Consider the following 25,781-nt stretch of genomic DNA (forward strand, 5'->3'; position numbering starts at 1 on the left):
GCATACATGAGCATGCCAGTGCGCACATATGCGCATCCATAGGCTATAATGGTCATTTTTAGCGCAAAACGTGCGCATGCGCTTTTTTGCAGGGCCAAAAAATGCAACATGCTGCGTCTGGAAAATACCAACGCACACCCCAAAAAAACGCAGCGCATGAAAATCGCATACATGCGCTTACCAGCGCACAGGTATGCGCACCCATGTTAAATATAGGGGAAAAAACGCATGCGCAGGTATGCGTTTTTTTCCAGCGCTAAAAAACGCAAATGTGAAACCAGCCTTACAAACGTAAAAACAAGCAACTTTGCAATTTACTTGTTCTCAAAATTCCTCTGTGTTCTCAAGAATGGAGTCATATTTTATATCATTGTTTATGGCTCTTTGCCTAGACAACCGGCCAGTCTGTCAGCAGTGGCTGAATATTCACAGCACTTGGAAGCTTTCTCTCCAATAGAGCTTGTGAGCGCTGCTCTGAAGCTAGTCAGGGTCGCTGGGGCCAGTCCAGCAAACTTCCACACTAATGCACTTTTCTGATTCTGCGCAGACAAAGCTGCATCGGAAAGTGCACAGTTTGGGGCAGTGATGCGACATTGCCACTGGTCCGAACTGTCAATCAAGCAGAAAACCCTCTTGATTGCTGGTGATCCAACCCCTGGGACCCCCACTGATCCTAAGAATGAAGGGGATGCAGTTTTCTGCACTGGTAACAGCAGCCAGACCCATTCACTTATACAAAGCTTGGCTACACAGCTGTGCAGGGGAGACTGGAGCCCCTTCATTATCAGGACTGGTGATGGACTCAGACATCAGACCCCCACTAAGTACTATAGTGCCATTTCAGTGTTTTCTTTTTTTTTTTTTTTTTTGTTTTTTTTTCAGCATTAATTAGCTGCTAATGGATGTTCATTTCTTGCATTAAAATCCCTACTAGTCGCCGTCTTCTGCCGTTTCCAGCGCTGCTCCAGTCTCAGTATAATGCGTTTGCAGCTCTTTCTTGCCAGTAAACACTGCCAACCGTTCGTCCCTTTCATAATGTAACTCTGAGAGCGTCGTTCTCAGTCTAAAAGACTAACATTGAGAAAGTGACTTCTGGTCCACACAGAAGCTGCAGACTCATTGATCCAGCAGAGGACAGGAGCGGCACTAGAAACGGCAGAAGACAACGACTGGTAAGTATTTAATGCTCACTCGGAACGCACATTACTGATGACAAATGCTGAAATAAAACCAAACACTGGGGAGGGACTTTAAGGCGTTACATAACCTTGCAAACCAGACTTTGCATAATTGCAGAGTCCAATACCTTTCCGTAGAGTGCAGTAATTTGTGCAATGTTTCTTGGTACTGTGCGAGTTGTGGCCCTCAGTTCTTGTACTGACATGCGTTTTCTGTCTCCGCAGCGCTCTTCTCTCGCTCCACTGTTTGCACCATTTATGAAGAAGCCTCGTCCGAGTTTAGCCGCTGCTGTAGTAAATGAGAATGTGAGTGACGGTGTTTGCGTGGAGTAACGCACGACTGCAGGATCAGACTACACAGGGATTGTTTGTAGTCTGATACCATGGAAACACTGAATTGTACCGGAGCTGTATAAAGGGTTTTTTGTATATATAATATATTTTTAAATGAATGTGTTAGAGTAGTAATAAACTGCGGGGTGCAAAAGTGCATATACCCTTTTAGGTCAGGTGTTATCTAGCAGCCTGGTTTATTTTTTAATAGGTAATTTATGTATCTGAGCCTTGTCAATGATGTTGTCAGACCGCCAATCCGTACCAGCAACTTGTCGTATATTTTCCATCTAAAAGTTTATTTCCATGTTATAAAGGGATGAGATATCGCTAGGATACATTACCACTTTGTGAGGGTCAGGAACCGCCACCAGTTCTGAGAGTTAAGTGGGCTGTTTAGCATTGATTTTGATGCCACCCATGTTGTCGGCAGCCACCCATCATTGACAAGTTTACCCTGCACAGCGCCCCTCCTGGATGTACAGTGAACTGCAGCTCCTTCCATTCTCTTGAATAGAGCTTTGCTGCAATTCCCCTGCGCAGTGCGTGTAGCCATGTGCTGCAGTGCAGGAACCGACCGTGATAAGCCAGTTGGAGATCCGAGTGATAAGCCTTTACAACTCAGGACTAACCTCCATTGATCTTACGCCTTGCCCAGTTTTTTGTTTCTCCCATGCATTGAGGCACGCGGCCATGCAGGGCCCCATTTTATTTTCCTGGCTCAGACACTTGCTCTGCATTGAAGATCCAGTGCTGCCGCCCCTTCATTCTCACGATTGGTGTAGTCCCAGTAGTCGGACCCCTACCAATCAAAAAGTGACTGCATATCCTTGTGGTCTGTCATGGGATACGGCTTTAGGATGCCTCCCAAGTCTTAGGATTGTGCAGATGTGAAGTCTGCGGGGTGGGGGGGGGGGGGTTGTTGGTATGCAGTTACTCTGTAAATCTCGCTTCACCCCTTACAGTTAGGACCCCCAGATGAGGTTTTCCGGGGTGGGATTGTTTGTCTTTATGTACGCCCCTCTAAGCTCTCTACAGGGGTCCCTGTATATACTGTGTAACCCATAGGTGAATGCATATACTGGAGCTTTGCCCGGCAGCCTTGGCTACAGATACTAATATATAATCTTGTTTTTCAAATGTGACTTTTTGCAGACGTGCTATTCGGTCATTTGCATGATGCATTACTTCTGTAACATTTCTCCTTTATATCCATTACTTTTCCTATTAGAAGCTCGCGCTTTGTCATACACACAGTTATTTGGCCGCTCCGGGTTCTGTCATCTGTCCAGTTTCAGCTCGCTCCGTACTTACTGCAGTCCACAATCTATCGACTGCTAAAATTCCAAGTGACTAATCCTTGATATACATCACAGCGCAATTTCCAGCATACGTGACTCCGAAGCGACCGTCCTCCGCCTGCCGAAGACTGTGGGCGCCATCTACTGGGAGATAGCGGGACAGAAGGCCAGCTTCCATCATGGTGTTCCCTATATTTTCTGTAGATGTCAAGAGATTGCAGTCTCGGCTGGCCAACGGCTCTACAGGGACATAGAAATGCAGGCTCCACTTTGATACCAACGTCCTCTCCACCACTTTACCATTCCTTATTCATAGAGACTCCAGAAAAGTGCAGGAAAAGGTAGACGTGTGTATAATATATTGGTCGTTTTATCCGGGAAAATTCCCTCTATTCTGAGAGTTGGTAAGAATATTTGATAGTCGTGAAATTCACCCTTTCCCAAAAGTGGGTCCTGGGGATTTGAGGGTACGCTCCTGGGGACCAGAGGCACAGCAGATATCTGATGCCTAATTGTTCCTGGATAATAATCTACATTATACAGCAGCAACCTGGTGAATAAGATATTTTTTTATAAAATCTCAGTCACAGGCTGCGCAGAAAATGCACAGATGTTGTAGTCGCCACCGCTGATTTGAAACCCACCGATGATGTCACGGATTTCAGCATTTGCCATCGGTGAACTGTGCAGAAATGCAATGAATTTGGCCATGTTTTTTTGACACTGCAGATTTCCTTGCAGATTTTCTACTGAAAGACGTCCACAGTAGAATGGTCCTGCCTGGAAGGTTACCCTCTGTGTGAAGGACTCTGAGCATTATACTATTGCTATGGATTGTTTACATGGCAGGAGTACGACATTGGCAGGTTTGCTGTCCAGGGATCTGGGAAAGCTGGATGAGAGAGATGTAATGTTGACAACCAAATTCATCTTCAATAATTTTAGTTTTCTATTTCTGGGTAAGACGGTTGACATTAGGTCCTTATCGGAGGCCATGTTGGTTGCCCATCATGATTCACAGAAACAAGTAAATATTTTATACAGTAGTGATGGCTGTCATTCACATGACCTCTGCAGCCAATGACTGCCCTCAGCAGTCACGTGTTGTACACAATGGTGTGAATGTCTTGGGAATTTTCGAAGTAAATAACACTGATTGTAACCGTCCCAGGCATTACCCCTAACTCCATTCTTTAGAACAAAATCCCAGGATGCCCCTTTAATGATGCAGTAAATGTTTACATTTACCTCTTTGGCAGCCAAGTTTTTTTGTTTTGTTTTTTGTTTTTACTGGAGTTGCGTACGCCGCTTTGCTTGCATTATGAATTGCAACAATTATAGTAAAGGGAACGCGCTCAAAAAGTGCCAACAGGAAAAATAGTAATCAAGAATATATATAAACCTGTAGCACAAATGCATGTAGACAAGTAGGATGCCAAAAAATATTTCTTATTTTTTCAGTGTATAACAGAACCGAACGTTTCGTCCCACTCCTGGCCTTTATCAAGGTTATCTAAACAGAAAATTCATATTGAACATAATAGTAACAGATATCATAAACTGATAAGACACTAATCAAAGTAAGGTAATATCGCATGATGAGAAATAAAGGGGAAGCTTCAATCATCCAGAGACATCCGGGACTAGAAAAATCAAGCAGAGATAATATATAAGCATATATCAAGTAAGGGTACGTGTTCGTAGGACGTCCAATGAAAACAATAGTATATTGGTTAGGAGCCACAGGTATAGGAAAAGGTCAAGCAAAAAATCAGGTATCAAGAGGAACATGTGATTAGGATACAAAGCAGAGAAGGTATAGGGGAAACAAAAGATGAACAGCATGCGCAAATATGTCGGTCAGCGCAAGAGCATAGAAAACAGTGGAATGTAATAGAATTGTCAGAATGCACATGTGCGAGCTACCCGGTACAAACCGAGAACAGAAGGAAATGGGAGCATGCGCAGTAAGCAAGGCAGCGCGTAAGACAGAGAGGAACACCGGACAGCATAGCATGTCAGAGGCAGAAGACAAACAAGCAATATTTAAAGGGGATATATACCAACTGAGGAAAAAAAGAAAAGAACTGGAGTAAGAAAAAGGAGGCAAAAGAGAAGAGGAATAAAAAAATAATAAATGTTAACGAAGATGAGCAAAGGAAAAAAAAAGGGGTAAAGGAGACATAAAAGGGTGTGATCTAGGGATACCTGATCTGTAGTGCTCAGACCAAAGAAAGAAAGGGAATAAATGAATATACAGAAAAGACATATCATAATATACACAATAAAAGACCTCATACTCTCTATTTAGGCCATAAGGTTCTAGAGTTTTTAAGGTGTAAATCCAGTAGGCCTCTGGACGATTGAAGCATCCCCTTTATTTCTGATTATGCGATATTATATTATTTTGATTAGTGTCTTCTATGTTTGATATCTGTTACTATTACACAGGTCAACGAAAAAAATTTTTTTTTCTGGTGTCCAAAATATTTTAATGAATTTGGGGTATTTTTGGGGTGCTGATTCTGAATATGTCATCAGTTTTGCCAGATTGGCTCAAGTTTTTGAGATTTTTGGTATCTTATTTATAGCACTTGTTGGTAAATGCGACGCATCATCTCATTAATTTCTTTGGATTAGTACTTGAACTGAGCAGTTCTCAATATAGTTTTGTGTTAATTAGTGTTCTAAAAGTTTGTTCATAGCTTGATTTTTGCACTAACTTTATGTTGTTGTCTGTTTTCCAGTGAAAAGCATGAACTCATCATGAAGAAGTTGTCTTAACGATCCAGACTCATTCTGTTACATTTGTGGTGAATATACACTGCCAAAACATAGAAGAAACATAACAGACTTCGTAAAAAAAGTGTATTTTGCCTATTTTGGGGTTATGCTTGGGGACCAAGACAAGTTTTGGGCACCACACATAGTGTGCAAAGCATGTATCGAATTATTACGAAAATGGAGCAAAGGACAAAGAAAAAGCTTCAAATTTGGTGTTCCAATGGTGTGGAGAGAGCCAAAAAATCATCATGATGACTGTTATTTCTGTGCAGTGCAAGTGCAAGGATTCAATAAGCATAAGAAACGAAAATGGGAGTAACATGGAATCTGCAAGAAGGCCTGTCCCTCATTGTGAAGATGTGCCTGTACCTGTGTTTACCATAAATAACAGTCATCATGATGATTTTTTGGCTCTCTCCACACCATTGGAACACCAAATTTGAAGCTTTTTCTTTGTCCTTTGCTCCATTTTCGTAATAATTCGATACATGCTTTGCACACTATGTGTGGTGCCCAAAACTTGTCTTGGTCCCCAAGCATAACCCCAAAATAGGCAAAATACACTTTTTTTACGAAGTCTGTTATGTTTCTTCTATGTTTTGGCAGTGTATATTCACCACAAATGTAACAGAATGAGTCTGGATCGTTAAGACAACTTCTTCATGATGAGTTCATGCTTTTCACTGGAAAACAGACAACAACATAAAGTTAGTGCAAAAATCAAGCTATGAACAAACTTTTAGAACACTAATTAACACAAAACTATATTGAGAACTGCTCAGTTCAAGTACTAATCCAAAGAAATTAATGAGATGATGCGTCGCATTTACCAACAAGTGCTATAAATAAGATACCAAATATCTCAAAAACTTGAGCCAATCTGGCAAAACTGATGACATATTCAGAATCAGCACCCCAAAAATACCCTAAATTCGATGAAATATCTTTGGCACCAAAAATGCTGTTGACCAGTGTTATTAATTATGTTCAATATGAGTTTTCTGTTTAGATAACCTTGATAAAGGCCGCGAGTGGGCCGAAACGTTGGGTTCTGTTATAGACTAAGAAAATAAAAGAAACATTTTTTTGCATCCTACTTGTCTATATGCATTTGTGCTACAGGTTTATATATATTTTTGCCTTATGAATTGCGACATGTAGAGAAAGGATAAAGCAGGGATGTTGGTTGTTGTAATCCTCTATTACAGGTCAGTAAGCCGAGGTTTGGCGAGATAAAAGGATTTGACCTGTATCCCGCTCCCATCGCTGCTGCCAATTCGTTCTCCGGTTTCGTGGAGTGGCGGCTGCGTGTCAGGATCAGGATTCTTCTTTTTTTTTTTTTTTTTTTTCCCTTTTTAAAATAGTGATGAAATGTGTTTTTCAAAGACAGGAAAAAAAAATTGATTTGCAACTTCAAAGTAAAATCTGAGCGGACTGTGCTGCGGAGGAGGTTTACAGAAGGGGCGGCTGAGGGGCTCAGCATAATGTAAATGAGGCGCCGTACACAGAATGTCTGCTCCTCATTAGACCGCGATACACTATGATTTTATTCTTCACACATACAAAAGCCGGCCTGCAAGTAATGATGTCCGACCTCCTACCTTCTTGTGTCTACTGTTCCTATGCAGATCTATGTCGGCAAACTTTACAGCTTGTAGTCTGTTACCACGGAGACACATAGTTCTGCTGTGGAGCTGTGTACGCAGTAGGGTTTTTCTAATTGGTCTGTCCAGTTGCTTCTCTGGTTCGTTTGTGTGGTCTGATCCTGCACTCGGGCACCAGTAGACGATCAGTGGTTGGAAACCTATAATTCAATGTTTTCTTTGTTTGCAGATCAAGGAAGCAATAATTGCAAAAACCACCATGTTGATCACAGACTCCGGTCCTATCCACGCCACGTCCAGCATTGAGTCGGTCCCACGACGGCGGTCACGCAAAAGCAGGGGTCTCTCGTCCATGCAAGGTGGGCATCGCCATAGTGCATGTAATTACAGGAGGTTTCATGTGGCCGACACTTATGGGAAATGGTTCCATGACAATTGTGTACAAGATAATTGTGTACGGACAATTGTGTACAGAAAATTGTGTACAGGCCAATTGTGTCCAAGGACAATTGTGTACAAGGACAATTGTGTACAGGGCAATCGCCTTGTACACAATTGCCTTGTACACAATTGTCATTGTACACAATTGGCCTGTACACAATTGTCTGTACACAATAGTCCGTACACAATTATCTTGTACACAATTTGGGAAATATTCCCAGATGTAATTTTATCTCCTTTTTGAAGCTTGGCGCATTGTTTTCCCAGCAGAGTACGGTGGCAATTTACATTCCTGCTTCTGCCAGGATGAGATCCCAACAATTGAAGGGGGGTACCAGCACATTTCACTTCCACACAGGGAGATGAGAGGGGCTGAGGATGATGCATCCACAACCTCTTAACGGCCAGCAGGTGATATGTATGAGATGGATTTATAAAAAAAAATAGGACACGTATGGCCAATTGTGTACAATGACAATTGTGTACAAGGCAATTGTGTACAAGGCGATTGCCCTGTACACAATTGTCCTTGTACACAATTGTCCTTGTACACAATTGTCCTTGGACACAATTGGCCTGTACACAATTTTCTGTACACAATTGTCCGTACACAATTATCTTGTACACAATTGTCATGGAACCGCATCCACAACCTCTTAACGGCCAGCAGGTGATATGTATGAGATGGATTTATAAAAAAAAATAGGACACGTATGGCAATACATGTCGTCTGTCCATGAGATCTGCTGATACCATGCAGACAGAGCGAGCCGCTGCAGCATCGGCAGTGCCTCTCTGCAGTAGGTGCACAGAATAATAGGAGACGGCACCCTTGTAACTCAAGTCCCCAGGGCTGTCCCAGGGATTCCCCAAAAGATGTCTTTACACGCGGTCTATACAAGAAAAAGAAAAGAGCTGAAAATTATATATTAAAAAAAAAAATTATCCACATGTTAAAATAAGTTTTAACATTTGCTAAAAAAAAAGTTGACAGACCTCTTATAAAATATATATTCATTAAAAACCTATAAAATAAACTTGACAAATTTGGCCCCACTACAACCACAATACGCTGTACAATAAACCAATACCTTTAGATTGGCTTGGTGTCAAACAGTAAAATAATGAGAAAAAAAATGCAAATTGACATTTATTTTTTTTATGTAGCCTCAAAATTAAACTCTTATCCCTTTTCTGACATCAGACGTACTATTCCGTCTATTTAAACATGGACGGAAGAGTACGTCATCGCGATCGCCTCCGCTCATGGGGAGGGGTGCACAGCTGAACGCGGTCGGGTGTCAGCCTAGCCAAACAAAACTCACAGCTGGGGGCTGCCACGGTCAGCTTCAGCAAGGCTGGTTATCAAGAATAGAGGGGTCCCCACACTGTTTTTTTTTTTTTTTTTTTTTTTTTTTGATTATTTAAATAAGTAATTGAAAAAAAAAAAAGGCGTGGGGTCCCCCTATTTTTGACAACCAGCCTTGCTAAAGCAGACAACTGGGGGCTGGTATTTTCAGGATGGTAAGGGGCCGTGGATATTGACACCCCCCCCCCCCCCCCCCAGCCTTTATTTACAGTGCAGGACCGGCAGATGAATACTCCCATCCGCCGCTCCTGCTGTCACTGTTATGAGCAGCAGCAGGGTTAGGTTGATGGGAGTAAATAGTCCCATCAGCTGCCGCCTGCTGTCTTTTACTTAAATGTAACTCTCATCATTCTGCCCTGCTCGCGTCGATCGCTGGCAGAGCAGGGGAGAATGATGAGAGCCGTGTTCAGCACCCGGCGCTCGGGAACAGCGCTTACTCTAACGCTTTTTCCCCCGCGCCGATACGTGTCACATGGATGGCATCCATGTGAGTTATGCGTATGCACATGTGCGGGACGTTTTATGGCCTGGCATTAAATAACTGACATGTAAGCGTATTTTGCTCACGGACACCTGGTCCGTGGAAACGAATTGACATGTGCACATTCCCATTCTGTTGAATAGGCAGATAGCGCTCCGTTCCTCCCGAGTCTCTCCGCATGGCTAATTAGTACTATACAGCCACATATGGGGTATTGACACATTCAGTAGAAATTGTGGGACAAATTTTTTTGCCATTTTTACCCACTTCTTGTGTGAAAATGTAAAATCTCTGGCTAAAACAAAATAATTTTGGTGGTAAACACGTAGTTTTGTCCTCACTGCCCAATGGTATAAAATTCTGTGACCCACCCATGGTGTCAATATGAACACTGCACCCCTAGATGAATTCACTGAAAGGTGTAGTTCATAAAATGGGGTCACTTATGGGGGGTTCTGCTGTTTTGGCACCTCATGTTCTCTCCCAGTGGGTCATGGCACCTGCAAACCATAACGTAAAATCTGGCGCTCCTTCCCTTCCAAGGTCTGCCATGCGCCCAAACAGTGGTTTACCTGCATAAATGGGGTATCCGCCAACTCAGGACAAATTGCACAACCACTTTTGGGGTCCAATTTCTCCTGTTACCCTTGGGAAAATAAAAAAATTGGGGGTGAAAAGATCATTTTTGTGAAAAAAATGATTTTTTTTTTTTTTTTGTTTGATGGCTCTATGTTATAAGCTTCTGTGAAGCACTTGGGGGTTCAAAGTGCTCACCACACATCTAGATAAGTTCCTTAGGGGGTCTAATTTCCAAAATGTTGTCACTTGTGCCTAAACATTGGAAACCCCCCACATTAGGGGCTCTCCAAAGGCGACATGGTGTCTGATCTTAATGCCAGCCAATTTTGCGCTGAAAAAGTAAAACAGCGCTCTTTCCCTTCCAAGCTCTGCCATGTGCCCAAACAGTGGTTTACCTGCATATATGGGGTATCGGCATACTCAGAACAAAATGCACAACAACTGTTGGAGTCCAATTTCTCCTGTTACCCTTGATAAAAAAAAACAACAATCTGAAGTAAATTTTTTGTGGGAAAAAAAAAGTTAAATGTTCATTTTTCTTAAATTCCTGTGAAGCACCTGAAGGGTTAATAAGCTTCTTGAATGTGGTTTTGAGTACCTTGAGGGGTGCAGTTTTTAGAATGGTGTCACTTTTGGGTATTTTCTATCATATAGACCCCTCAAAGTGGCTTCAAATGTGATGTGGTCTCTAAAAAAAAAAATGGTGTTGTAAAAATGAGAAGTTGCTGGTCAACTTTTAACCCTTATAACTTCCTAACAAAAAAAAAAAATATTGGTTCCAAAATTGTGCTCATGTAAAGTAAACATGTGGGAAATGTTACTTATTAAGTATTTTATGTGACATATCTGTGTGATTTAAGGGCATGAAAATTCAAAGTTAGAAAATTGCAAAATTTTCAAAAATTTTGCCAAATTTCAGTTTTTTTCACAAATAAACGTAAGTTATATCAAAGAAATCTTACCACTATCATGAAGTACAATATGTCACGAGAAAACAGTCAGAGTCACCGGGATCCATGGAAGCGTTCCAGAGTTATTACCTTATAAAGGGACAGCGGTCAGAATTGTAAAAATTGGCCCGGTGATGAACGTGCAAACCACCCTTGGAGGTAAGGATGAGTGCACACGCTGTGGATTCACCTGCGATTTTGTTTTTTTTTTTCCACGTGGATTTGCAGGTAAAACCGCAGGTAAAGTGACCTGTGGTTTTCCTGCGGATTTGCCAGCGGTTTTCCCCTGCGGTTTGACACCTGGACAATGGAACAGGTGACAAAACACTGCGGAATCCGCAGAAAGAATTGACATGCTGCGGATTTAAAACCGCAGCATGTGCACTGCAGATTTGAAATCCCATTGGCTAACATTGTACTGTACAATGCCTGCGGAACTGCTGTTGGACCCACACCCATCCGAAAGGGCCCCATGCCCTCTACTGCTCCATTCACTGTTAATAGGGCCAGCAGAGATAGGTAAGTGCAGTGCGTACCTTATCTTCGGCCATTTGGTTGAAATTTTGGGTGTGTCATGCCATTTTCCAATACTTGTATTTTTTTTTTTTTCTTATTAATTGATCTGTGTGACAGCGTGTTTTTTTTTTTTTTTGTTTTTTTTTGTTTTTTGTTTTGTTTTGATTTTTTTTTTTGCATGGTAAGCTTAGTACCGTATTTTATTGATACCAATTTGGGGAATATATGACATCCTGATCCCTTTTTATTGTATTTTGTCTTAGGGATGAAAAATCTGGAGCCTTGATTTTTTATTTTTTTTTCTCATTACTTTATTTTTACCCTGAGGCTTAACTTTTTTTTTTTTTTTTTTTTACATTTAGCCCAGATTTTTACAGGTGCTGAGATGCTAAATAAATGTGTGTGTATTATATATATTATACATATTATATGTGTGTATAATATAGTTTTTTTTTTTTTTTTTATCATTGGTCATTTAAATTTCTATACATATATAATTTAAAAAAACTTCATTTTACTACATTTTTATTTTAGTCCCCAAGGGGGACTTGTAGCTGTGATAATGCACTGGCTTCTAGTAATTAACTGCAATATTTAGTGAAAATCTTGGTCTCTTATGAAGGTCATTGTATGACAGCCTCACTCCTGTGGAGCGCAATGTGCACACGCTGCGGATTGGTCTGCGGATTTGGCTAAATCTGCAGGTCAAAAGACCTGCGGTTTATCTGTGGATTAGCCTGCGGTTTATCACCTCCACAATGGAGGAAATGGCAAACCACAGCAGAATCCGCAGAAAAGAATGACTTGTCAATTCTTTCTGCGGATTTGAATCCGCAGCAAAAACCGCGCGGAAAATTCCGCACCGTCTGCACAGCGGATTCAATTTCCCATAGGCTAATGGCACTGTACATCACCTGCAGTTCTGCTGCGGATCCGCAGGCCCAAATCCGCTGCGGATCCGCAGTAGAATCCGCAGCGTGTGCACATAGCCTAAGAAGATGGCAGCAGCTGGAGCTTCATCAGGCCCTCCGCTGACGTGGTGATGCATCAGTGCCGATGAATGTCGGAAAGCGTTCCTTTTATCTCCGTTGTTGGCGGCATCTAAATGTCTCTGCTCCCGCTGCTGCTTGGACACAGATGCCAACTAGGCATCATAGCCAGTATCTGCCGGGTGTCCACAGCTCCTTGTCTCTCCGCACGCTCTTGCCCTCTTAATGACGTACCTGTATATCCGTGCAATAAGGGGGTAAAATAAATCAGGATTAAATGTTTTAAAAATTCCACCAAGATGGTCCTCTGAAAAAACAAACCAGTTCCTCTGCATTAATATGAGCAAAAATAAAAAAGCTGTATGTTCTAGAATGTGGAAAAAAGGTGTCTGATCTGTAAAGGGTTAATGTGTCATCTTCCGACAATTCGGAGGGACCGTACCTGGACCCACGAGCATAGGAGCAGCAAATGCAAAGTAAAGCGCCAATATTGTATTATGTGGTCTCATATACAGCAATCCACTGTCAGTACGTCCACAAGTGGAGGACCTGCAATGCAGTGATAATCTCCTGCTGATAAAACACTGATTGTATTGAAACTACAACACAGCCCAGTTGGTGAAACATCCCCAGAATCAGGCTATCCTGCCCCATATTATGCTGCTGTCAGATTAAATGGCTAAAGCCTGCTGTAGAGGTCGGGGTCTCTGAGGTGGCAGATTTATGGTAGATGTTACCAGTATTGGCAGCCAGGTAAGAGGCCTGTGTATTTGTTTTTCAGACCAGAATGTTGTGTTACCCCAAATAAATGAAGACGAGCAAGAAAACGAGCCTGAAGGTCCTAGACCCAACAACCCGGCACAAGCGCATGTCTTCCTGTCCAAAACTGTGAGAACCATAGAATAAGCTAATACGGTATAAAACGAACACGTAGTGAATACGGAGGCTTCTGACCCCTGTATAGTGTAATGTATGACATATTACAGAGAAATGTAGGTACAGTGACTGCACCAGCAGAATAGTGAGTGCAGCTCTGGGGTATAATACAGGATGTGACTCAGGATCAGTAATGTAATGTATGTACACAGTGACTGCACCAGCAGAATAGTGAGTGCAGCTCTGGAGTATAATACAGGATGTAACTCAGGATCAGTAATGTAATGTATGAACACAGTGACTGCACCAGCAGAATAGTGAGTGCAGCTCTGGGGTATAATACAGGATGTGACTCAGGATCAGTAATGTATGTATACAGTGACTGCAGCTCTGGAGTATAATACAGGATGTAACTGGGATCAGTAATGTAATGTGTTATGAATGAGTCACCGGAGGAGGAAAAAACAAAAATGCAAGCTAAGTCCAGAAAACCGGAGAGGTTGGTAGCTAACGGATTGCAGACCCCTGATCCTATTCACACAACTAACAGTAGCCGTGGAGTGTTCCTACGGTGGTCCTAGACACCTCGTCACAGCCGGAGAGCTAAATAAGCCTAAAGAAAGAAAGGGGACATCTAAACTGCCCCAGAGCAGACCCCAAAGCAATAGACAGCCCCCAACATGTATTGTCGGTGAAAACAGATGAAAACACAAACACAGACAGAAAGAAAGGCAGAGCAAACGATGGGGCCCAACTAACTAGATAGGAAAGGACAGAAAAGATGCTAGCTGCAATCCGCAAAAACCCTACCAAAAATGTCCCAACACGTCTGATAAGAAAAACGGCCCTGAAGTCACTAGACTTCAAAATCCCTATATCAGCACTCCGATATATTCTGAAGACAGAGCAAAAGAGATTTAACCGATCAGGGACAAAAATGGAAATTCAGCAAAGCCCCAACCGGGGCTGGCTGAACACAAAACTAAGCAAATCAGAAAAAATCTCGTGGAACAATAACAGAGCAAAACTTAGCTTTCAGAAGACAGGAACTGAACTGGAGGCCAGAGCTCAGAGCAGAGAAATCACCAGCAACCTTACAGGGCGTCGGCTGCCTTATATCCACTCAGATTCCGGATGTCCAATCGCAATCCACCTGTTCAGTTGACAGGTTTCTCCCATCCAAATCCGTTTCACCACTTCCTTTCACCAGCAGAGGGAGTTCATCGGACATCAAAGGTGAACGAGAAAATGAGCTCACAACAGTACCTCCCCTTGAGGAGGGGTCACCGAACCCTCATCCACGCCACCAGGCCGATCAGGATGGGCCCGATGAAAAGCACGAACCAATCTTTCGGCATGAATATCAGATGCAGAGACCCAAGAATTATCCTCCTGGCCATAACCCTTCCACTTAACCAAATACTGGAGTCTCCGTCTAGCCAGACGAGAATCAAGTATCTTCTCAACCTCATATTCCACATTACCTTCAACCAATACAGGGTCAGGAGGTGCCACCACAGGAACTACTGGCTCAACAAACCTCTTCAACTGAGACTTATGAAACACGTTATGGATCTTAAATGTAAGAGGAAGAGCCAATCGAAAAGAGACTAAGAATCTCCAAAATCTTGGAAGGTACAATAAATCTAGGTTTAAACTTTGGAGAAACCACCTTCATAGAGATATTCTTTGATGACAACCAAACCATATCACCCACCTTAAACCGGGGACCAATGGTCCTATGCCGGTTGGAAAACCGCTGGGCCTTTTCCTGGGAGAGAGACAACTTATCCACCACTTGGTCCCAAATCTGGTGCATTCTCTCCACCACAGTGTCAACACCTGGGCAGGCAGAAGACTGCACCTGCCCTGAAGAGAATCGAGGATGAAACCCAAAGTTACAAAAAAAAGTGACATCAAAGTGGCAGAACTAGCTCTATTATTTAAAGCAAATTCGGCCAAGGGCAAAAATGAGACCCAATCATCCTGATCAACAGAGATAAAACATCTCAAATATGACTCCAAAGTCTGGTTTGTTCTCCTCTGTCTGCCCATTGGTCTGAGGGTGAAACGCAGAGGAGAAGGACAACTGAATTCCCAGCTTGGAACAAAAAGTCCTCCAAAATCTAGAGACAAACTGAACTCCTCTGTCAGATACAATGTTCTCAGGAATCCCGTGCAAGCGAACCACCTGTTGCAAAAACAAGGGCACCAACTCTGAGGAAGATGGCAACTTAGGGAGTGGTACAAGATAGACCATCTTAGAGAATCTATCACCAATCACCCAGATAAGTCAGTCTCTGAGAGACAGGCAGATCAGAAATAAAATCCATTGAAATATGGGTCCATGGCCTCCTGGGCACCGGCAAAGGCATCAACAACCCACTACAGTGAGAACAAGGCTTAGACCGGGAGCAAGTCCCACAGGACTGCACAAAATTCCTGACATCACGAGATAAGGCAGGCCACCAAAAAGACCGACTCACCAAATCTCTATTACCAAAAATACCTGGATGACCAGCCAATGCGAAGCAATGAACTTCAGACATTACTCTTTCTCCACTGGTCAGGAACATACAATTTTCCAATGGGACAACGCTCAGGTTTGTCCTCCTGAAACTCTTCCAGAGCACGTCTCAAATCGGGCAAGATGGCAGAAAGAACTACCCCCTCACCTAAGATGGTAGCAGGCTTGGTCACAATAGGAGAATCAGCAAAGAAACTCCTAGAGAGGGCGTCTGCCTTGACATTCTTAGTGCCCGGAAGAAAAGAGACCACAAAATCAAAACTTGTGAAAAACAAGGCCCACCTAGCCTGACTAGGATTCAAGCGTTTGGCCGACTCAAGGTAAATCAAATTCTTGTGGTCAGTGAGGACCACGACTTTGTTTAGCTCCCTCCAACCAATGTCTCCACTCCTCAAATGCCCATTTCATGGCTAACAGTTCCCGATTCCCCACCTCATAGTTGCGTTCGGATGGGGAGAACTTTCGGGAAAAGAAAGCAAAGGGATTCATTTTAGATGTTACCTGATCTTTTTGGGACAAAACAGCTCCTGCACCAATCTCAGAAGCGTCCACCTCTACCTGAAACGGGAGTGAGACATCAGGTTGCCGCAAAACTGGAGCAGAAGTGAACCTTCGCTTCAGCCCCTGAAAGGAAGAAACAGCCTCCGGAGACCAATTCAGCACATCAGCACCCTTCTTAGTCAAATCAGTCAATGGTTTGGCAATACCAGAAAAATTAGCTATAAATTTTACGACAAAAATTAGCAAAACCCAAAAACTTCTGGAGGGCCTTCAAAGAAGTGGGCTGAACCCAATCTTAAATGGCCTGTACCTTGGCTGGGTTCATTTCAATAGTTGACGGAGACTAAAGAAATCCCAAAAATGAAATCCTCTGTACTCCAAAGAGGCATTTCGATCCCTTAACATACAGGGAATTCTCCCTCAAAATCCAGAACACAGTCCGAACATGTTCCACATGAGAATCCCAATCCTTGGAAAAGATCAAAATATCATCCAAATAGATGATCAGAAACTTATCCACAAAGTCCCAGAAAATATCATTCATGAAGCACTGGAAGACAGAAGGGGCATTAGTGAGCCCAAAAGGCATCGCCAGGTACTCAAAATGTCCCTCCAGAGTTTTAAACGCCGTCTTCCATTCATCCCCATGCTTAATGCGAATAAGATTATACGCCCCCCTGAGTTCAAGCTTGGTAAACCAGCAAGCACCTTTAACTCTGGAGAATAGATCAGAAATCGAGGGTAACGGATACTGATATTTAACAGTAATTTTGTTGAGGGAACGATAGTCAATACAAGGTCTTAATGATCCATCCTTCTTGGCCACGAAAAAAAAACCCAGCACCCAAGGGTGAAGAGGATGGTCTAATATGACCCTTCTCCAACGACTCCTTAATATAAGATCGCATAGCCTCGTGCTCGGGTACAGATAAATTGAAAAGTGACCCTTGGGAAATTTACACCCAGGGCTCAGCTCAATTGCACAGTCATAACTCCTATGAGGAGGCAAAGACGCAGACTCATTCTCACTAAATACATCATAATAATCAGCCAAATAGTCAGGAACATCATGCGACTGGGGAGAGGTGGAGAAAACAGGAGCGTCACTAAGAACACACCGACAACCCCAACTCACCACAGACACAGATTTCCAATCCAAAACTGTATTATGGATTTGCAACCAGGGAAACCCCAGAACAATGGTATCATGCAACACCAAAAATCTGCAATTTTCTTGATGGTCTGGGGCGACCAGCATTACCACCTGGGTCCAAAACTGAGGTTTATTCTACGCCAAAGGAGTAGCATCAATACCCCTCAAAGGGATAGGTGTCCGCAGAGGTGTCATAGGAAACCCACGTTTAGCAAAATCCAAGTCCATCAGGTTCAGAGCCGCTCCTGAATCCACAAAAGCCTTAGCGGAAAATGTGGACAGGGAGCAGATCAGAGTAATTGCCAGAAGAAACTTAGGTTGTACACCACCCACAGCAAATGTGTGTGCAAAACGTTTCTCTCGTTTAGGGCAGACAGAAATAATATGCGAGGCATCTCCACAGAAAAAACACAGCTTATTACGCCTTCTGAACTCCTGACTTTGCGCCCTAGACAAAACTCTATCACATTGCATAGGTTCAGACATTTGTTCAACAGGTGGCAACATTTCTCGTGTAATTTTACGTTCACGTAAACGCCGATCAACCTGAATGGCTAATGACATAGAATCGTCAAGACCAGAGGGAACAGGAAATCCCACCATAGAATCTCTTACGGTCTCTGATAAACCCTTCCGAAAGAGAGCTGCCAAGGCACCATCATTCCAGGTAGTAAGGACCGCCCACTTTCGGAATTTGACAGTACAACTCTGCAGAATCCTGACCCTGGCTCAATGCCAACAGGGCTTTTTCAGCTTGATCAATAGCATTAGGTTCATCATACAACAACCCCGAGGCTTGAAAAAATGCGTCCACATTAGTTAGAATAGGATCATCAGGTGTCAAAGAAAACTCCCAATCCTGGGGATCGCCGCGCAGCAAAGAGATGACAATTTTAACCTCCTGCGCAGAGCTCCCCGTTGAGCTAGGCTTCAAGGCAAGAAATAATTTACAATTATTCTTAAAATTCAAAAATTTAGACCGATCCCCAAAAAACACATCAGGAGTAGGGATCTTTGGTTCAGCAGCATGTGAATGAGCAAGATAGGCGGAAATTCCCCGCACTTCAGCAGTGAGCTGCTCCACATGATCAGACAATTGCTTAATCTCCCATTAAGAAAAAATTCCTCCTACGGCCCCAGAGAAAAAGAGGAAAAAATATACATAAAAAAAAATTCGACCCCCTTTTTTTTTTTTTTTTTTTCAGTTCTTTCCTGCTATTGAGTACCCTAGAATCTGCGGTTTGGCTGATGATTCTGTTATGAATGAGTCACCGGAGGAGGAAAAAACAAAAATGCAAGCTAAGTCCAGAAAACCGGAGAGGTTGGTAGCTAACGGATTGCAGACCCCTGATCCTATTCACACAACAGTAGCCGTGGGGGGTTCCTACGGTGGTCCTAGACGCCTCGTCACAGCCGGAGAGCTAAATAAGCCTAAAGAAAGAAAGGGGAAATCTAAACTGCCCCAGAGCAGACCCCAAAGCAATAGACAGCCCCCAACATGTATTGTCGGTGAAAACACAGGCAGAAAGACAGGCAGAGCAAACTACGGCCCTGAAGTCACTAGACTTCAAAATCCCTATATATATCAGCACTCCGATATATTCTGAAGACAGAGCAAAAGAGATTTAACCGATCAGGGACAAAAATGGAAATTCAGCAAAGCCCCAACCGGCGCACCAGCAGAATAGGGAGTGCAGCTCTGGGGTATAATAATGGATGTAACTCAGGATCAGTAATGTAATGTATGTACACAAAGACAGTATCAGCAGAATAGTGAGTGCAGCTCTGGGGTATAATACAGGATGTAACTCAGGATCAGTAATGTATCTACACAGTGAGTGCAGCTCTGGAGTATAATACAGGATATAACTCAGGATCAGTAATGTATGGACACAGTGACTGCACCAGCAGAATAGTGAGTGCAGCTCTGGGGTATAATACAGGATGTAACTCAGGATCAGTAATGTATGTACACAGTGACTGCACCAGCAGAATAGTGAGTGCAGCTCTGGAGTATAATACAGGATGTAACTCAGGATCAGTAATGTATGTACACGGCGACTGCACCAAAATAATAGTGAGTGCAGCTGTGGAGTATAATACAGGATGTAACTCAGGATCAGTAATAGTATGTACACAGTGACTGCACCAGCAGAATAGTGAGTGCAGCTGTGGAGTATAATACAGGATGTAACTCAGGATCAGTAATGTGTGTACACAGTGACTGCACCAGCAGAATAGTGAGTGCAGCTCTGGACTATAATACAGGATATAACTCAGGATCAGTAATGTATATTATCTTAGTTTCTTCCTTTTTTTTTGTTGCTTATTCCTTATCTCTTATATGGGTGAATGTTATATTTTGTGGCAGGACTTATTTTCTTCCTCCTTTCTGGCTTGGTCTGTAGATGATCCGCGCTGAGCAATGCTCCGTCTGCGGGCAGAAGACGCGGTTTGGTAAAATGTCTTTGAAGTGCAGGAACTGTCGGATCTTGATACATCCTGAATGTCGTGACTTCTGCTCCAAGTTGTGTCCTTCCACTCTTCCACCATCTCAGACCACGGCACCAAAAAAGGGCCAGGTGACCCGTCGCGTTCAGCTGGTGTTGTGTCTATGAGCTGCTTTTAGCTTTTGAGGTCTGTGAAATCTTTCTTTCTTGGTTACAGATGCTGCTGTCTGACTTTGCTCCGGCCTCTGCACCCATGGTGCCCAGCCTGGTCATTCAGTGTGTAAACGAAATAGAGAAGAGGGGTCTGAATGAGGTTAGCAACGGCCACCTCTTACATTCATTCACCTTTATATAAATCTGCATGCACTGTGCGCCTCCTAGTGGTGGCTGCATGCACTTCTTATCGGTAGGGTCTATACAGGACTTAATTGATATTGATTTTATCTGCTCATTTGTGCAGGTAAAATCCAGAGTGGGATACAGGTACTTTTCTTTTCTTTTTCTGTAGATTTTTACCTGTTTCAATTTTGAAATGGAACTTCCACAGTCAAGTCTTCATGTATAAGTTACTTTTTTTGCAACAAAATCCTAGTTTTTTTATCTCATGGGGGATTACCCTATGAAAGGAAAAGCATATGGAGCACAGGCCGACGCCGGGGTCTCTCCCATTTACTAGCAGTAGGCTGTATCGCAGCCACCCAGAAAAGCTCTGTGGCAATCCCAGCAAGAATTCATATAGTGAGTTGCAAGCATTTAATACTTCTGGCATTCAACTTGGATATTAATGAGCTCCTGTCTTCTCACCAGAGGGGTCTCTATCGTATTTCTGGAGGCGAGCGACAGGTGAAGGAGCTAAAGCAAAAATTTCTCTATGGGAAAGTTAAGTCTCATCTATTTGCAAAAGAAGATATTCACGCCGTGTGCGGAGTCTTAAAGGATTTCCTGAGAAACTTGAGCGAGCCTCTCCTGACTTTCTCTCTGCACTCGCAGTTCCTGGACGCTGCCGGTAAATCCAGAATCGTGGGAGACTGCAAGATGAAAATGACTTTATGTAAAAAAAAAAAAAATATATATATATTTCTTTCCTTTTTACATCTAGATATTCTCAATGAAAACGATAGTAAGAGTGAGATGTGTCAGGCTGTTCAGGAGCTTCCCCCCGCCAACAGAGACACGCTGGCGTTCCTCATCCTGCACCTGTACAGGTAACGACCCCTCAGTACACCCACGTAGTGTTATTCATCTTCTTTCCACAAACCCACTCCCAAGTGTATTTAGAAAGTTGGGTACGTTTTTATTTCTCCACGACTGATGCTCAGTTTGGTGCCTGTTGCTGATAGATTATGTAGAAAATAAAATGGTGCTACAAAGCAATGAATTCCATGTCTGAACCTGTGGATATGATGGATGTCGCTCATAACAGTGGGTATGTTTTAAATAACTGATGTAGAATAAAAAGTTTTCAAATCTTTCCTTGGACTTCATAAAACTTTTGGACATGTTTGAAGTTGTCATTCGGACCACCGTTGATTACTGAAAGGAATATGCAGACGTGCTAAGTTGATCGCTATGCACTTCAGCCATGATTTTCTGACCCGGAGGTTGCAGAGGAGATGGTCCACACAAAGTATACAGTCTGTACATCACTCTGCTTGAGTTGTGAAGGATCAATGGATGGGGTGGTGGTGTAGGACTTTAGGCTGAGCACTTCTTCCCATTTGTTTCAGCAATTGGGGGTCTCCACACTCTGACCTTCCCTGACCTAAGACTTCTGACATCCCTGTTTGTCCTCTACAGGGTGATGCGGAGTCCCGAGTGTCAGATGGATAAGATGAACTTGTCTCGAGTGTTTGGTCCCACGATCGTCGGTCATTCGGTGCCAGATCCCAGCCCTCTCGTAATCATGCAGGACACCCCCAGACAGGCCAAGGTCAGAGATTCTTGGAAATGACAGATGATTGTGTCCACTCGTGTTCACTTCATTGACCTCGGGGGTTTCTCGTCAGGTGATGTCTGTGCTGCTCTCGCTGCCGTCCGGCTTCTGGAACCAATTCTTGTCCAATAATCAGGAAAATCAAAACTGTGATTCTGTGAGCACGGCACAAGGTGGGTCCAAGGAGCAAACGTTTCCCAAAATCCACATATTTAAGTGATGAAAATGATGCACTTATATCTGACGTATACTGTGAGGGGGACCTAAACATTTCACCAGAATGAAGGGTCCTCATGGTCAAGATTTCCACAAACGGAGGACTTGCACAAGAGACATTGTGTTGGATTTTTCCACCGAGAGCTGCATTCAAAGTCGGACAGTCTTTAAGGGAACCTATTATGTCCCCATAAGCTATTAATCTGCAGCTATGGGGTTATTCTACCGGTTAATAATGTTTTATAGCTGCTTGGCTACTGGGAGAAAATTAACTTTACTCCTCCGGCTTTCAGTCACAGAGGTCTGGCCTGCGCGGCTTCTGTCACCACTCAGTACGTGGTGAGCGACGACAGTAACCACACCCCAGCACTGACTGACAGCCGGCTCTGTACTGATGCGCTGCTGAGTTTCTGGATCAGGTGTCCCAAAGTTCTTGTATAAGGTCTTGGAGACCCAAATATAGGTTTCTGACTATCCAGGGTCTGTGTTACGCCAGAGATCACATAGTGACATGTCCAATCTCTGTGTAGAGCGTCTGTTCCGGCCTCTGACCTCTCCTGAGATCACCACTACCGTCGCTCATCCCTTGAAACCCAAAAGGTCGTCTCCTTACTTGTAAGTATCGCCTTTACTTACACTTTTCTGATGTTTCTTCAGTTGGTTAGAGATGTGTGTGGTGGAAGGAAGGCGTTAGGGCTGGAGCAGATTCATTTCCAACTTCAGATGCATTGAAAGAAAACATGATTTATATTACGTAGGACCGTCCCTTTTAAAGAGTCAGGCAGTACAGAATGACCATACAAACCAAGCACAGACCCTCGGTGTTACTAAACATTTAAGTGCACCTTTCCACATTCTTGTTTTCCATCCTTCTCTGGCCGTGATGTACGGAGCACCTGTACTTGGGCTTAAACAGTCATTCTGTTCTGATAAAAGTCCCTTTTAAAAGTCGGTCAGCATAAAACGACTGTTGAAACCCAGCACAGGCGCTCCATGACCCCAGGCATGGCTGAGCAGTGCAGATTTACTGTCCATTATAAGCCTTGTGTGATATCAGACACTGTATGTGCTCAGCCTCGTGTCTTGCTTTCTCTTTTTGTCATTCACAGAGCCGACATTAATGGTAAAGTCGAGCTGCCGAAGAAGCCAGGAAGGTTCTTCACGTCTCCTAATGCTTGAAGGGGTTAACTTCACCTTGTGTCATTGTCACTTTTTTTCACTGTGCACGTATTCTGTACCTTTACATCGTCACTTGTGTATGTCCGTCTGTGTGTGGACGAACCCTGACACATTACTGTTGTGAATATAATTTATTTCCTATAAATATTTATATAATAACTGAAGCTTCATTGTTGTTTTTCCCTTTTGCTGCTTACAGTAGAACGCCGATGGGTAGAGGATGCGCCGCACCCACCCTGTAGGAATATTGGGCTACGCTCCCACCATGAGCTTTTAATGGATGCAGACAATCTGCAACATCACGTAAAAAAAAAATATGCTGCATAAAAACTCATTGTGGGAACGCAGACTTAGAGACTCGTCCTGCTTTCTTGCAGCAACCCAAAGTGGGACTTTGGACAACTGCTCAAATAGAAGAACTTAATTATTCATGTTTCTTAGATGTCTGCAGGGGGGTTCCTGGAAACACTAATCGGATACAACTTACAAGTAGAGTTGAGCGACTTTGGTCGGATCGGGTTTCGTGAAACCCGAATGAAACAAAATAAGTTTCAGATGAAACTCGTCCGACTAGAGCAAAACAAAGTCGGAGTTTCGTCCGAAACCCGACCCCAATGCAAGTCAATGGGAAATAAAAGTCGGACGAGTTTCATCTGAAACTTATTTTGTTTCATTCGGGTTTCACGAAACCCGATCCGACCAAAGTCGCTCAACTCTACTTACAAGTGATGTTCTGTGCTGGGCTTAACCCCTCGCCGACATCTGCTGTACATGTATAGCTATGGAGCTGAGCGTACACCATACCTGGTAGATGAGGGCTGCTCGTCGCTGTAACTCTGTTCACACCCCAAGGCTTGATTGCAATGTTGCCATATGCACCAGTGGCCTGCAAAGTCCACCATGACAGACACATCAGTGTTCCTGAAGACTAGACTTTGGGTATGTGCACACGTTGCGGATTTGTCTGCATATCCACAGCGGATTTGGCCCTGCGGATCCGCAGCAGTTTTCCAAGGGATGTACAGAATCATGTTATCCTATGGAAAACAAAAACCGCTGTGCACATGCTGCGGAAAACTCAGCGCAGAACTGCAGCAGTTTATTTTCCGCAGCATGTCAATTCTTTGTGCGGATTCCACAGCGTTTTTACACCTCTTTCATTATAGGAATCCGCAGGTGTAAAAACACAAGCGAAATCCACAGGCATTTTGACCTGCAGATACTGCGCGGAAAAATCCGCAGATGAATCCGCAATGTGTGCACATACCTTTAGGCTTCTTAGGAGGCTGCAATTTTAACTGTAATGTCCCATAAGAGGACAGGAGGGGGGAAAAAAAAAAAAAAAAAAACCACAAACCACCTCCTTTCCCCTTGCAAGATATAGACATATGCTACCATTCAAAAGTTTAGTGTCACATAGAAATTTCCTTATTTTTGAAAGAAAAGCACCATTTTTTCCAATGAAGCTAACATTAAATGATTCAGAACTCACTCTATACATTGTTAGTGTAGTAAATGACTATTCTAGCTGCAAACGTCTGGTTTGTAATGCAATATCTTCATAGGTGTATAGAGGCCCATTTCCAACAACCATCACTCCAGTGTTCTTATGGTACTTTGTGTTTGCTAACTGTGTAAGAAGTCTAATGGATGGTTAGAATACCCGTGAAAACCCTTGTGCAAGTATTGTTAGCACAGCTGAAAACAGTTTGGCTGATTAGAGAAGCTATAAACCGGACCTTTGAGCTAGTTGAGAATCTGGAGCATTACATTTGTTTGTTGCATTAAACTCTCAAAATGGCCAGAAAAAAAGAACTTTCATGTGAAGCTCAACGGTCTATTCTTGTTCTTAGAAATGAAGGCTATTCCATGTGTGAATTGCCAAGAAACTGAAGATTTTCTACAACGGTGTGTACTACTCCCTTCAGAGGAGAGCACAAACAGGCTCTAACCAGAGTAGAAAGAGAAGTGGGAGGCCGCGCTGCACAACTGAGCAACATGACAAGTACATTAGAGTCTGTAGTTTGAGAAATCGACGCCTCACAGGTCCTCAACTGGCAGCTTCATTAAATAGTACATGCAAAACACCAGTGTCAACGTCTACAATGAAGAGGCGACTCCGGGATGCTGGCCTTCAGGGCAGAGTGGCAAAGAAAAAGCCATATCTGAGACTTGCCCATATTAATCTTTTCCTTTTATTAGCCAAAGAACACAGATTGAAAAAAGTGTTATGGACAGACGAATCCAAGTTTGAGGTATTTGGATCACACAGAAGAACATTTGTGAGACGCAGAACTGAAAAGATGCTGGAAGAGTGCCTGACGCCATCTGTCAAGCATGGTGGAGGTAATGTGATGGTCTGGGGTTGCTTTGGTGCAGGTAAAGTGGGAGATTTGTACAAGGTAAAAGGGGTTTTGCATA

General features: G+C 43.2%; 1 protein-coding gene across 1 annotated transcript in view; it reads left to right on the top strand.

Moving 5' to 3' along the window:
• Window positions 1–23,519, top strand: part of LOC141049232 (rac GTPase-activating protein 1-like) — a 57,534-nt gene extending 34,015 nt beyond the window's left edge. The window contains exons 7-17 of the mRNA XM_073545443.1: window positions 1,404–1,484; window positions 7,430–7,559; window positions 13,307–13,413; window positions 19,991–20,164; window positions 20,250–20,345; window positions 20,840–21,038; window positions 21,132–21,237; window positions 21,830–21,962; window positions 22,039–22,138; window positions 22,712–22,796; window positions 23,291–23,519. Coding sequence (XP_073401544.1) covers window positions 1,404–1,484; window positions 7,430–7,559; window positions 13,307–13,413; window positions 19,991–20,164; window positions 20,250–20,345; window positions 20,840–21,038; window positions 21,132–21,237; window positions 21,830–21,962; window positions 22,039–22,138; window positions 22,712–22,796; window positions 23,291–23,360 — 1,281 coding nt within the window. The 3' untranslated portion in view covers window positions 23,361–23,519. The remainder of the gene's footprint in view (window positions 1–1,403; window positions 1,485–7,429; window positions 7,560–13,306; window positions 13,414–19,990; window positions 20,165–20,249; window positions 20,346–20,839; window positions 21,039–21,131; window positions 21,238–21,829; window positions 21,963–22,038; window positions 22,139–22,711; window positions 22,797–23,290) is intronic.
• The last annotated feature ends 2,262 nt before the right edge of the window (window positions 23,520–25,781 follow it).

The sequence above is a fragment of the Dendrobates tinctorius genome, unplaced genomic scaffold (assembly GCF_039654945.1).
Source record: "Dendrobates tinctorius isolate UK_male_01 unplaced genomic scaffold, ASM3965494v1 ptg000143l, whole genome shotgun sequence".
Classification (NCBI taxonomy): Eukaryota; Metazoa; Chordata; class Amphibia; order Anura; family Dendrobatidae; genus Dendrobates; species Dendrobates tinctorius.